A 14,426-nucleotide genomic window follows, 5' to 3' on the forward strand; every position below is an offset into this window, starting at 1 on the left:
AAAATTTCTAGCTGATGACGATTTTTCTATGTGGTCACCACAATTCTTAACTCCACGGGCCCGCATTGCGATAGAGGGCGTGCATGCACCGTCAGTTGCACGCATGCACCTGCTCTCCTAGTATATACCAGTCAACGAAGACCAAAAGTCGAATAGCAGAAAAACTAGTGTAATCGTGTGATCTGTGTTCAGTTTTTCAAGGCCTATCCACTGTGCCAACTTATAACTAAATCTGAGGGAGGAGGGGGGGGGGGGGGGTTCCGTTGTGAGAGAAAGGGCTTTTAATAGTCGGACTGGCGACGGACAACAAAGTGATGCTATGAGGGTTCCGTTTTTACCGCTGCAGATCCCGAACTCTAAATATCATCCAGCAGGCTTCCTGGTGTAATGGATCTGGGAGATGTTATTTTTTTACCGTATTTGTCGATACTGAATTGAAAATGTTTTCTTATATTTTTGTCACAATTTATTATAATTTGTCTTATTATATGTTAATTTACTTCTGTTTTTGAGAGTAAAAGCATATTGATTACTATTAGAAAATGTATCGAAGAATAGCAAAGAAACTGGAATGAGATTTTCACTCTGCAGCGGAGTGTGCGCTGATATGAAACTTCCTGGCAGATTAAAACTGTGTGCCCGACCGAGACTCGAACACGGGACCTTTGCCTTTCGCGGGCAAGTGCTCTACCAACTGAGCTACCGAAGCACGACTCACGCCCGGTACTCACAGCTTCACTTCTGCCAGTACCCCGTCTCCTACCTTCCAAACTTTACAGAAGCTCTCCTGCGAAGCTTGCAGAACTAGCACTCCTGAAAGAAAGGATATTGCGGAGACATGGCTTAGCCACAGCCTGGGGGATGTTTCCAGAATGAGATTTTCACTCTGCAGCGGAGTGTGCGCTGATATGAAACTTCCTGGCAGATTAAAACTGTGTGCCCGACCGAGACTCGAACTCGGGACCTTTGCAAAGAAACTGATTGTGTAAAATATCTTTGACGTTGGAGTAGTCTTTGACTATAGTCAATCGAGTCGGAAGCTAACTCTTGGTGTGTGTTGACGGAAGAACAATGTGAAGGCCGCAGTCATAAATAATTTTGAATTATGTTAACTATTATTTTTGTATTATCTGAAAAGAAGAATCTACATTGGAAGAAACTGTATTTGAAACACCAAAATGAGAGAAACACGTTGAACCACGTCATTTTCTGCAGCCGACAACGATGCATTGTGGAATCATACTTCGACAACTGAAGCCAAGACTTATATTTGCTTGCAAACGTCTAACGGAAAAGGTACTGTCACGAAATATGGCAAATTTAAGTTTATAAAAAATAGTGACCATATTTTCTACTTGTGTCTTAGCCGGGATGCCATATTTCACTGGGCAGATAGTGTAGTTAGCGTGGTCGGCGTATGATGCACCCAGACTGAGGATGGCGGACGCCGTGTTTTCCGCAGAGGGCGACCGCTGCTCCGGGGATGGCGTCTGCACGCGGCTGCGCCACTGCCCCGAGCTGCTGCAGCTGCTCCGCCAGGGCGGGGACCCGCCGCGCTGCGGGTTCGCAGGCTTCGAGGCCGTCGTCTGCTGCCCCAGACAGCAGCCGCGGGAGCCCGAGCCCGACAGCCGGCTGGCCAGGCCCAGCACCGCCGGTGAGTCGCCGCTGCTCGCTGCCTCTGCTCGCCACTTCCTCGTTACAGGGCACGGTTCGGTATCTTTGTTGGTACACTACGTACACTCAGGTGAGAAGAGTCACGCGACACCGACGTGCACATACACAGATGGCGCTAAAGTGCGCGTCATTTACGACGGCGGCCGAGTTTAGGTTCGTTCTGCGCATCTGACGTCACAAAACACAGTCAGCCAATGAACAGAGAACGACGTTGCCAGAGCTCGGCTGCACGGACGAGTGTCTTCAGTTTCAGAAACGTTCAGTCATAAATAAAGTAAGCAATGTCTTGATAGATGACTTTCTTTAATAGAAAGTTTGGAAAAAGCATTCTTTATACCAATTGCTTCATATTCTATTAATTAATTAAACCAAACAAGCAATAAGCCTCCTAATTCAGGCGATAGCAAGGAAAGGTGTTTGTATCATTCTTACTAACCGCTTTTTCGCAAAGAAGAACAGCGGTAATTGGTTATTTCCTATTGTACTTCGACGAAACGTGAGTAATTCATAGTCATACCCACAGTGTCTGTCGGTATTTTGCATGACATTTTAAAGTCTCCCAGGAGGCATATTAAATGACGACTGCGTTAGCGTAATGGTTAAAATGTCGCCGGCACGGTAGCTCAGTGTGTTTGGTCAGAGGGTTAGCTGCCCTCTGTAATAATAATAATAAAAAAAACTGAGTTAAGTGGCCGTGCGGTTAAAGGCGCTGCAGTCTGGAACCGCAAGACCGCTACGGTCGCAGGTTAGAATCCTGCCTCGCGCATGGATGTTTGTGATGTCCTTAGGTTAGTTAGGTTTAACTAGTTCTAAGTTCTAGGGGACTAATGACCTCAGCAGTTGAGTCCCATAGTGCTCAGAGCCATTTGAACCATTAATCGTTCAACAATGAACTTAAACGGATGTGCCTCGTGATGACTGGGTGTTGTGTGATGTCCTTAGGTTAGTTAGGTTTAAGTAGTTCTAAGTTCTAGGGGACTGATGACCATAGATGTTAAGTCCCATAGTGCTCACAGCCATTTGAACATTTTTTTAAACGGATGTCTTACGACGTCCGCCCGGAGCAGATGCAACGAACAAAATCGAACAAAATGAGAGAAAAAAGTGTATGGCTGCTAAGCAAAAGGTTCTGACTTCAAACCTTGTTCGGTGCTTCATATTTTCTTTATTTAAAACAATATCGGAGTGTCTTACTTCATGAATTGTATTCGTTTGAATGTAATTTTTTGAAATTTGTAGTGGCAACTAAAATCGACCATACGGAAAGTATACGCTATGGACTTTTACCTCTGCAAACTCTTCAAAATTTCGTGCAATGGTTTACTTCATCTAATGCTGCACAATAACTGCGTTGAACTTCGAAACAAAATTAAGTCATTTATGGGGGAAAGGTATCAGTCAAGAAGATGTGTAAAAATCGAATTTTTGGGCCAAATAGTTTTTGTGAAATCGAATGATAAAGTGTGTCAAAGCAGTCGAAACACCATGTGTCGACACAGGCGAGCAGTGCAATGATGACAAAATCGCGCACATCGCGGAATGCGGGGAGCACGTCTCCGTAGCAGCGAAAGGGTTAATGCGGCCGTGCTGGCTTTACTTCATAAACTGCACGCTCCCCACTAAACGTAAGTTTGCGAACTATACTATGGCGCTGCTTCTCTTGGCGGGTACAACTGGCAACGCAGCATCTCTCGCGTCTGGGTGGGCATGCGCGAGCAGCCAAGATAAAAGAATTGAACTACAGTATCGCGTGCGCGCGGTTTAACAGTGCAGCGGGTTGGCGGGTGAAAACGTTTCCGATGGGATTATGACCGCACGACGGCAATTAACGGATTGGTTCAAATTGTTCTGAGCACTTTGGGACTTAGCATCTGTGGTCATTAGTCCCCTAGAACTTAGAACTAGTTAAACCTGACTGACCTAAGGACATCACAAACATCCATGCCCGAGGCAGGATTCGAACCTGCGACCGTAGCAGTCTTGCGGTTCCAGACTGCAGCGCCTTTAACCGCACGGCCACTTCGGCCGGCAATTAACAGACCTTGATCTCGGAACGGTAATTGGAACTAGACTCATGAAATATTCCATTTCGGAAATCGTTAAGAAATTCAATATTGCGAGATCCACAGTATCAATAGTATTCCGCGAATACGAAATCTGGGGCATCATCTCTCACAACAGACGCAGTGGCAGACGGCCTTCACTTACCGACCGACAGTAGCGGCATTTGCGTATGGTTGCCAGTGCTACACTACTCACCATTAAAATTGCTACACCAAGACGGAATGCAGATGATAAACGGGTATTCATTGGACAAATATATTATACTAGAACTGACATGTGATTACATTTTCACGCAATTTGGGTGTATAGATACTGAGATATCAGTACACAGAACAACCACCTCTGGCCGTAATAACGGCCTTGATACGCCTGGGCATTGAGTCAAACAGAGCTTGGATGGCGTGTACAGGTACAGCTGCCCATGCAGCTTCAACACGATACCACAGTTCATCAAGAGTAGTGACTGGCGTATTGTGATGAGCCAGTTGCTCGGTCGCCATTGACCAGACGTTTTCAGTCGCTGAGAGGTCTTGAGAATGAGTTGACCAGGACAGCAGAAAGGCCTGTACAGAACCTCCAACATGCGGTCGTGCATTATCCTGCTGAAATGTAGTGTTTCGTAGGGATCCAATGAAGGGTAGAAAATGTGTGTGAAATCTTATCGGACTCAACTGCTAAAGTCATCAGTCCCTGAGCTTACACACTACTTAACCTAAATTATCCTAAGGACAAACACCCATACCCATGCCCGAGGGAGTACTCGAACCTCCGCCTGGATCAGCCGCACAGTCCATGACTGCAGCGCCTCAGACCGCTCCGCTAATCCCGCGCGGCTGAAATGTAGAGCCACGGGTCGTAACACATCTGATATGTAGCGTCCACTGTTCAAAGTGCCGTCAATGCGAACAAGAGGTGACCGAGACGTGTAACCAATGGCACCGCATACCATCACGCCGGGTGATACGCCAGTACGGCGATGACGAATACACGCTTCCAGTGTGCGTTCACCGCGATGTCGCCAAACACGGATGCGACCATCATGATGCTGTAAACGGAACCTGGATTCATCCGAAAAAAAAAGATGTTTTGCCATTCGTGCACCCAGGTTCGTCTTTGAGTACACCATCGCAGGCGCTGCTGTATGTGATGCAGCGTCAAGGGTAACCGCAGCCACGGTCTCCGAGCTGATAGTCCATGCTGCTGCAAACGTCGTCGAACTGTTCGTGCAGATGGTTGTTGTCTTGCAAAAAACGTCCCCATCTGTTAACTTAGGGATCGAGACGTGGCTGCACGATCCGTTACAGCCATGCGGATAAGATGCCTGTCATCTCGACTGCTAGTGATACGAGGCCGTTGGGATCCAGCACGGCATTCCGTATTACCCACCCGGACCCACTGATTCTATATTCTGCTAGCAGTGATTGGATCTCGACCAACGCGAGCAGCAATGTCGCGATACGACCTTTATCAAAGTCGGAAACGTGATGTTACGCATTTCTGCTCCTTACACGAGGCGTCACAACAACGTTTCACCAGGCAACGACAGTCAACTGCTGTTTGTGTATGAGAAATCGGTTGGAAACTTTCCTCAAGTCAGCACGTTGTAGGTGTCGCCACCGGCGCCAACCTTGTGTGAATGCTCTGAAAAGCTTATCATTTGCATATTACAGCATCTTCTTCCTGTCGGTTAAATTTCGCGTCTGTAGCACGTCATCTTCGTGGTGTAGCAATTTTAATGGCCAGTAGTGTAATAGACAAGCAACACTGCGTGAAATAATCGCAGAAATCAATGTGGGGTGTGCGACGAACGTATCCGTTAGGAGAGTGTTTCGAAATTTGGCGTTCATGGGCTACGGCAGTAGACTAGCGACGCCTTTGCCTTTGCTAACAGCACGACATCGCCTGCAGCGCCTGTCCTGGGCTGGGCTCGTAGCCGTACCGGTTGGACCCTAGACGACTGGATGATCGTGTCCTGGTCAGATGAGTCCCGCTTTCAGCTGGCAGCTGATGTAGGAACTGAGTGACGCGCGGACCCTACGAAGCCAAGGACCTAAGTAGTCGACAAGGCACTGTGCAGGCTGTGGCTCCACAATGGTGTGGGCTGTGTTTACATGGAATGCACTGGGTTCTCTGGTCCAACTGAACCGATATTTGTTTGGGAATGGTTATGTTCAGCTACTTGGAGACCATTTGCAGCCATTCGTAGACTTCATGTTGACAAACAACCATGGAAGTTTTATGGGTGGCAGTGTGCCATGCTCCTGCGCCGCTGTAGTTCGCGATTGGTTTGAAGAACATTCTGTACAATTCGATCGAAGGATTTGACCTCCCAGGTCGTTTGTCGTGAATTCCATGGAACATTTATGCGACGTAGTCGGGAGGTCAGTTAATGAGCAACATCCTATACCAAAAACACTTGCGTAATTATGGACGGCTATGGAAGCAGAATGGCTCAGTGTTTCTGCCGAGGAGTTCCAACGACTTGTTCAGTCCGTGCCGCGTCGAAATGTTGCACAACTCGGAGGAAAAGAATGTCCGACACGGTATTAGGAGACATACCACGACTTTCGTCACCTCAGTGTGAATGATGATGTAAATATTAGGATTACCGGTAGTGTTGGTAGGGAAAGAAACATAAATGAATGTGTATGAGAGAAGCTGCGAGCCGACGACTTCCCTTTGTTCTTATGTTTGTTTGGTTGTCTGTTTTGCACATAATTAGAACAACACATCATTCAGTGTTAGTCCATTGTGCATTTTGTATCCTTACAGAGTGTAAATTGCATTTGATAAAAAATAAAAAATAGTTGATCGCGTAACTTCTGCAGTTTTATGTAACCAAAGCAAGTACTTTGATGCAGCTACAGTTTAAGTGCACAAAAATAAAAGAATACATAATTATTGTTATTACTTTGTAATAAATAGAACGTTCTTCATCACGATCAAAGGCAGGACTTTCCTGCTATTGTAGACAAATGCGACAGTTATGAATAAGAGAAACCAGTTTTATGTACAGTCGACAAAGTACTGAAGCGATCTTTGATAAAGTTTTGTTTTGCATTTTTTATTTTACCTATCTATTGAAGAAACTGCTTCTCTAGCACTACATGATAAATCTGTATTGTTTTCTTTATTTCTACTATAACATCCCTGTAGTTGACGTTACAAATCAACTGTTTTCGAATAAAACCTGAATTGAACATCAACAGTTTCAGTTTTGCTATAAAGACTGATTTTTTGAAGTAACACACTGGAGGATAACCATGTAGAATAAAACTGTTCCTTAGCTTACCGTCCCCTTTATATATCATCACTCAGTCTCTAGACGGTTCACCGCTTCCAGTTTTTAGTGTAATCTAGTGATGCACTGATTGCACACGCAAGCAAAAAGATCGTTATGAGGTAACGCCCGATAGGTATGCAACTCTACTAACGTACAGGTAACGCGGGTACGACTTTAACCGACCAAAGCTACTAGGGAAACTTAAGTAGTGTACGCTTGCTTACGACTGTCTGCGGTAGCCTATGATAGTTTTACAACTCTAATCAAGGGCAGTTCGTCTAAAATACGAGAGCATCCAGAAAGTAAGAATACAACAATTATTAAAAGTCGAAAGATGGATATATTTTAATGAACCTTACTGGTATGTGACAAAATATGTTATTATTTCTCCACATAACAGCCGTTCAGATCAATGCACTTTTGAAGCGTGGGCACCAGCTTATATTTACACTCAGAGCATACCACCTGCTCCAAGTCCCGAAGCCACTCTGTCACAGTACCCACGACCTCTTCATCGTTCTAAAAGCGCTGTCCACTCAAGAAATTTTTCATTTTAGTGAGAAGATGCTGATCCGAGTGTGCCAGGTTAGGGGAGTAGGGTCGATAAGTCACAATGCCCCATCGAAACGGTAGGATCAGGTCGCGAGTGAGGTGTGCAGTATGGGGTCCATTATTATCATCGTGGAGCGACACATCACGAGTCGGCATTTTCCTCCTTTTGTCTTTGACTTTACTTTTCAACTTCTGTAGGATCTCATAATATACAGCAGTAGCATTGATGGTGCCACCTCTGAACATGAAATCTGTCAACAATAGCCCTTCGGATACCATAACACGGACGCCACGATTTTCCTCTCTGAAGATTAAACTTCAAATTTTTGGATGATACAGAATGAGTATGGTACCACTGCAGCGACCGTCTTTTCGAATCAGAAATATAGTGATCCACCCACGTTTCGTTCCTAATTTGTCGGAGTCGACATTTTTTGCACCCATTGAGCACACAACTTCTTAAACCCAAGTTTTTCTGACTCTATTTCACCCACGAGACTTCGTGAAATTTGTGGAAAACTTTCCTTAAGGAAGCCAAGAGTCACACGATGAACATCGCTAACTTTCTCTTCAACTTGCTGCGTCCCTCATGACTGAACAAGTCCCACACGTTCTGTAGGTGGAGCAAACGGAGGGTGCAACGAATGACGTGTTATGCTGCTGTGACGACATTTCGTAAATGACTCAGGCGCTCGATGATTATTACGAACTCCTCTACAAGTCAAGTGTGGAAACACTGAAAAAAAAATCCCTATGCCTTACACAGCCCCCTTATTCTTTTTGGGTATACCTTGTACAAAGGAGAATAAAAGTTTTGCATCATCTCTTTATTTCGAAATTCATGGCACAGAAAAAGAAACTAGCAAATATTCGTTTGCGATGTGTTCAGATCAACACGCCAAAAAGATAAACATGTGTAGCAAAACAAATCTTCTGTTTCCCAAGTTTTTTTTTAAATCCATCGTGGCATGCCTTCGATGAGATCACCAACCCACCCGTTGTCGAAATTGTCCCACCCTTCAATAGGTATTCTGTGTACGTTGCACTGAACGTGTGGTCATTTTCGACGTCGTCCATAAACAGCTCGTCTCAATCGATTCCAAACAAGTTCAATTGGACTCAGATTCGGTGAACAGGCCGGCCACTCCATTCTTCTGATCCTATCACGCTCAAGGATCATGTTCAAGAGAACTGCACGATGAGCACGCATACTGTTATCTATCAAGATGAAATTGTCACCAAACTGTCGGTGATATGATCCCACTATTGGTTGTAGAATGCCGTTACTGTACTACAGAGCACTGAGATGATCTCCAAACAAATTTTCTGCGGATATCTTAGTGCAAATTGATCAGAGTTTCGTGCCTAAATCACAACCGACGCCAGTCCTAGGGAATCCATTCTGTACGATATCTTTCCCATCTGATAACGAAGTCCATAGTGTTGTTGTGTACTACGCGGTGCTCGACATTCGCGTCATTCAATCCTCTCCTAACAGTCTGATAAGATACATGACGGCCCGTAGCCTCTTCTAACGCCGAATTCAGTTCCGGAGCACTCATCCCACGGTTCCTTTAAGTCAAAACTCGCAGCTATAGATCGCCCTGTGCACCTGTCGAACGTGGATGATCAGTGCATTGCAAGAATTCTACATCTATATGTACATATATACTCCACTAGCCACCAAGCCGTGTGTAGCAGAGAGCACTATTCGCGCCAAAGCCATATCCCCCCTCCCATCAGTTCCACTTGCGGATCGCGCGAGGGAAAAACGACTGCTTGAACGCCTCAGTACGAGCTCTAATTTACCTTAGCTTTGAATGGTGATCAATGCGCGATTTGAAAGTTGCTGGTAATAATATATGATCTACAACCTCGGTGAAGATCGGATTTTGGAATTTAGTCAGCACCCTTTCCGTTTAGCGCGTCGTCTATCATTTATGATGCTTTGCTTTGAATGCGAGCTGGAAATCGTACTAAAATACGTATTTGTCTTCGAATGTATGCTGGTATGAAGATAAAAAGGATGAAAGCAAGTTTTGTAGCACTCTCTCCACGATAACTAGAAACCAGTGTCGAGTGCTGAAATGATCGTTGACCGTGTAACGATCAGCTCAGAGAAGGGACGCGGCTGTCTGTTTTCGACTGCACGTGCTCCGATGCGACGTCATCCCTTCCGGCACTATGGGTGATACATTGGTCACAGAACCAGTTCAGTTTTTTTCTTTGAAACTGCATAAAATGTACAGTGCAAGCGCAGAGCTCGAGGCGTCTTAGAGGGCCAGTGGTTGTAACAGTTATTGACCGAGTAGTCAGATGTAATGATTGGTAGTTTGTCAGCTTGAGTTAGATTTCCACAGCTATCAACTTTTTAAAATTTTGTTTTATTCCTCCGAATATTAAGCTATTAAATACAAAAGTGTAATACATTTAAACAGTTCAGTTTATATACATAAAAGTAATGTATTAAATTTAGTTATGATTACTACCCTTGTAAGTCAGAAAGTTATAGGCCCCCACATTGTAACACATTGGTAAAATTTTCCACAAGCTGCCACTGTCAAGGACAAATTAATGAGATCATTTGGATTAAACAAATTAGGATAGAATTCACATGTAACATACGGCACATAACATTATAAATCACAGAGAAATATCCGTCAAAATACGAGCCAGTTGTTGTTGATGTGGTCTTCAGTCCTGAGACTGGTTTGATGCAGCTCTCCACGCTACTCTATCCTGTGCAAGCTTCTTCATCTGACAGTACCTACTGCAGCCTACATCCTTCTGAATCTGCTTAGTGTATTCATCTCTTGGTCTCCCTCTACGATTTTTACCCTCCACGCTGCCCTCCAATACTAAATTTGTGATCCCTTGATGCCTCAGAACATGTCCTACCAACCGATCCCTTCTTCTTGTCAAGTTGTGCCACAAACTCGTCTTCTCCTCAATTCGATTCAGTACTTCCTCATTAGTTATGTGATCTACCCATCTAATCTTCAGCATTCTTCTGTAGCACCACATTTCGAAAGCTTCTATTCTCTTCTTGTCCGAACTAGTTATTGTCCATGTTTCACTTCCATACATGGCTACATTCCATACATATACTTTCAAAAACGACTTCCTGACACTTAAATCTATACCCGATGTTTCTTCTTCAGAAACGCTTTCCTTGCCATTGCCAGTCCACATTTTATATCCTCTCTACTTCGACCATCATCAGTTACTTTGCTCCCCAAATAGCAAAACTCCTTTACTGCTTTAAGCGTCTCATTTCCTAATCTAATTCCCCCAGCATCACCCGACTTAATTCGACTACATTCCATTATCCTCGTTTTGCTTTTGTTGATGTTCATCTTATATCCTCCTTTTAAGACACTGTCCATTCCGTTCAGCTGCTCTTCCAAGTCCTTTGCTGTCTCTGACAGAATTATAATGTCATCGGCGAACCTTAAGGTTTTTATTTCTTCTCCATGGATTTTAATACCTACTCCGAATTTTTCTTTTGTTTCCTTTACTGCTTGCTCAATATACAGATTGAGTAACATCGGGGAGAGGCTACAACCCTGTCTCACTCCCTTCCCAACCACTGCTTCCCTTTCATGTCCCTCGACTCTTATAGCTACCATCTGGTTTCTGTACAAATTGTAAATAGCCTTTCGCTCCCGGTATTTTACTCCTGCCACCTTTCAGAATTTGAAAGAGAGTATTCCAGTCAACATTGTCAAAAGCTTTCTCTAAGTCTACAAATGCTAGAAACGTAGGTTTGCCTTTTCTTAATCTTTCTTCTAAGATACGTCGTAAGGCCCCCCCCCCCCCCCCCCCCGCCCCCCATGAACCATGGACCTTGCCGTTGGTGGGGAGGCTTGCGTGCCTCAGCGATACAGATGGCCGTACCGTGGGTGCAACCACAACGGAGGGGTATCTGTTGAAAGGCCAGACAAACGTGTGGTTCCTGAAGAGGGGCAGCAGCCTTTTCAGTAGTTGCAGGGGCAACAGTCTGGATGATTGACTGATCTGGCCTTGTAACAGTAACCAAAACGGCCTTGCTGTTGTGGTACTGCGAACGGCTGAAAGCAAGGGAAAACTACAGCCGGAATTTTTCCCGATGGCATGCAGCTTTACTGTATGGTTAAATGATGATGGCGTCCTCTTGCGTAAAATATTCCGGAGGTAAAATAGTCCTCCATTCGGATCTCCGGACGGAAACTACTCAAGAGGACGTCGTTATCAGGAGAAAGAAAACTGTCATTCTACGGATCGGAGCGTGGAATGTCAGATCCCTTAATCGGGCAGGTAGGTTAGAAAATTTAAAAAGGGAAATGGATAGGTTTAAGTTAGATATAGTGGGAATTAGTGAAGTTCGGTGGCAGGAGGAACAAGACTTCTGGTCAGGGGAATACAGGGTTATAAATACAAAATCAAATAAGGGTAATGCAGGAGTAGGTTTAATAATAAATAAAAAAATAGGAGTGCGGGTAAGCTACTACAAACAGCATAGTGAACGCATTATTGTGGCCAAGATAGACACAAAGCCCACGCCTACTACAGTAGTACTAGTTTATACGCCAACTTGCTCTGCAGATGAAGAAGAAATTGAAGAAATGTATGATGAGATAAAAGAAATTATTCAGGTAGTGAAGGGAGACGAAAATTTAATAGTCATGGGTGACGGGAATTCGACAGTAGGAAAAGGGAGAGATGGAAACATAGTAGGTGAATATGGATTGGGGCTAAGAAATGAAAGAGGAAGCCGTCTGTTAGAATTTTGCACAGAGCATAACTTAATCATAGCTAACACTTGGTTCAAGAATCATAAAAGAAGGTTGTATACATGGAAGAATCCAGGAGATACTAAAAGGTATCAGTTAGATTATATAATGGTAAGACAGAGATTTAGAACCAGGTTTTAAATTGTAGGACATTTCCAGGGGCAGATGTGGACTCTGACCACAATCTATTGGTTATGAACTGTAGAATAAAAATGAAGAAATTGCAAAAAGGTGGGAATTTAAGGAGGTGGGACCTGGATAAACTGACTAAACCAGAGGTTGTACAGAGTTTCAGGGACAGCATAAGGGAACAATTGACAGGAATGGGGGAAAGAAACACAGTAGAATAAGAGTGGGTAGCTCTGAGGGATGAAGCAGTGAAGGCAGCAGAGGATCAAGTAGGTAAAAAGACGAGGGCTAGTAGAAACCCTTGGGTAACTGAATAAATATTGAATTTAATTGATGAAGGTAGAAAATATAAAACTGCAGTAAATGAAGCAGGCAAAAAGGAATACAAAAGTCTCAAAAATGCGATTGACTGGAAGTGCAAAATGGCTAAGCAGGCATGGCTAGAGGACAAATTTAAAGATGTAGAGGCTTATCTCACTAGGGGTAAGATAGAAACTGCCTACAGGAAAATTAAAGGGACCTTTGGAGAAAAGAGAGCCACTTGTATGAATATCAAGAGCTCAGATGGAAACCCAGTTCTAAGCAAAGAGGGGAAATCAGAAAGGTGGAAGGAGTATATAGAGGGTCTATACAAGGGTTATGTACTTGAGGACAATATTATGGAAATGGAAGAGGATGTAGATGAAGATGAAATGGGAAATACGATACTGTGTGAAGAGTTTGATAGAGCACTGAAAGACCTGAGTCGAAACAAGGCCCCGGGAGTAGACAACATTCCATTACAACTACTGATGGCCTTGGGAGAGCCAGTCCTGACAAAACTTCAGTCCCAAAGAAAGCAGGTGTTGACAGATGTGAAAATTACCGAACTATCAGTTTAATAAGTCATAGCTGCAAAATACTAACGCGAATTCTTTACAGACGAATGGAAAAACTGGTAGAAGCCGACCTCGGGGAAGATCAGTTTGGATTCCGTAGAAATGTTGGAACACGTGAGGCAATACTGACCTTACGACTTATCTTAGATGAAAGATTAAGGAAAGGCAAACCTACGTTTCTAGCATTTGTAGACTTAGAGAAAGCTTTTGACAATGTTGACTGGAATTCTCTCTTTCAAATTCTAAAGGTGGCAGGGGTAAAATACAGGGAACGAAAGGCTGTTTATAATTTGTACAGAAACCAGATGGCAGTTATAAGGATCGAGGGGCATGAAAGGGAAGCAGTGGTTGGGAAGGGTGTGAGAGAGGGTTGTAGCTTCTCCCCGATGTTATTCAATCTGTATATTGAGCAAGCAGTAAAGGAAACAAAAGAAAAATTCGGAGTAGGTATTAAAATCCAGGGAGAAGAAATAAAATTTTTGAGGTTCGCCGATGACATTGTAATTCTGTCAGAGACAGCAAAGGACTTGGAAGAGCAGTTGAACGGAATGGACAGCGTCTTGAAAGGAGGGTATAAGATGAACATCAACAAAAGCAAAACGCGGATAATGGAATGTAGTCGAATTAAATCGGGTGATGCTGAGGGAATTAAATTAGGAAATGAGACGCTTAAAGTAGTAAATGAGTTTTGCTATTTGGGGAGCAAAATAAATGATGATGGTCGAAGTAGAGAGGATATAAAATGTAAGCTGGCAATGGCAAGGAAAGCGTTTCTGAAGAAGAGAAATTTGTTAACATCGAGTATAGATTAAAATGTCAGGAAGTCGTTCCTGAAAGTATTTGTATGGAGTGTAGCCATGTATGGAAGTGAAACATGGACAATAAATAGTTTAGACAAGAAGAGTATAGAAGCTTTCGAAATGTGGTGCTACAGAAGAATGTTGAAGATTAGTTGGGTAGATCACGTAACTAATGAGGAGGTATTGAATAGGATTGGGGAGAAGAGAAGTTTGTGGCACAACTTGACTAGAAGAAGGGATCGGTTGGTAGGACATGTCCTGAGGCATCAAGGGA

General features: G+C 43.9%; 1 protein-coding gene across 1 annotated transcript in view; it reads left to right on the top strand.

Annotated features, from left to right (window-relative positions):
- The window catches only part of LOC124795543 (serine protease snake-like), a 141,802-nt gene that overhangs the window by 76,355 nt on the left and 51,021 nt on the right, over positions 1-14,426 (top strand). The window contains exon 2 of the mRNA XM_047259616.1: positions 1,463-1,654. Within this exon, the coding sequence (XP_047115572.1) occupies positions 1,463-1,654 (192 nt within the window). The remainder of the gene's footprint in view (positions 1-1,462; positions 1,655-14,426) is intronic.

This window comes from Schistocerca piceifrons, chromosome 4, assembly GCF_021461385.2.
Source record: "Schistocerca piceifrons isolate TAMUIC-IGC-003096 chromosome 4, iqSchPice1.1, whole genome shotgun sequence".
NCBI classification, from domain to species: Eukaryota; Metazoa; Arthropoda; class Insecta; order Orthoptera; family Acrididae; genus Schistocerca; species Schistocerca piceifrons.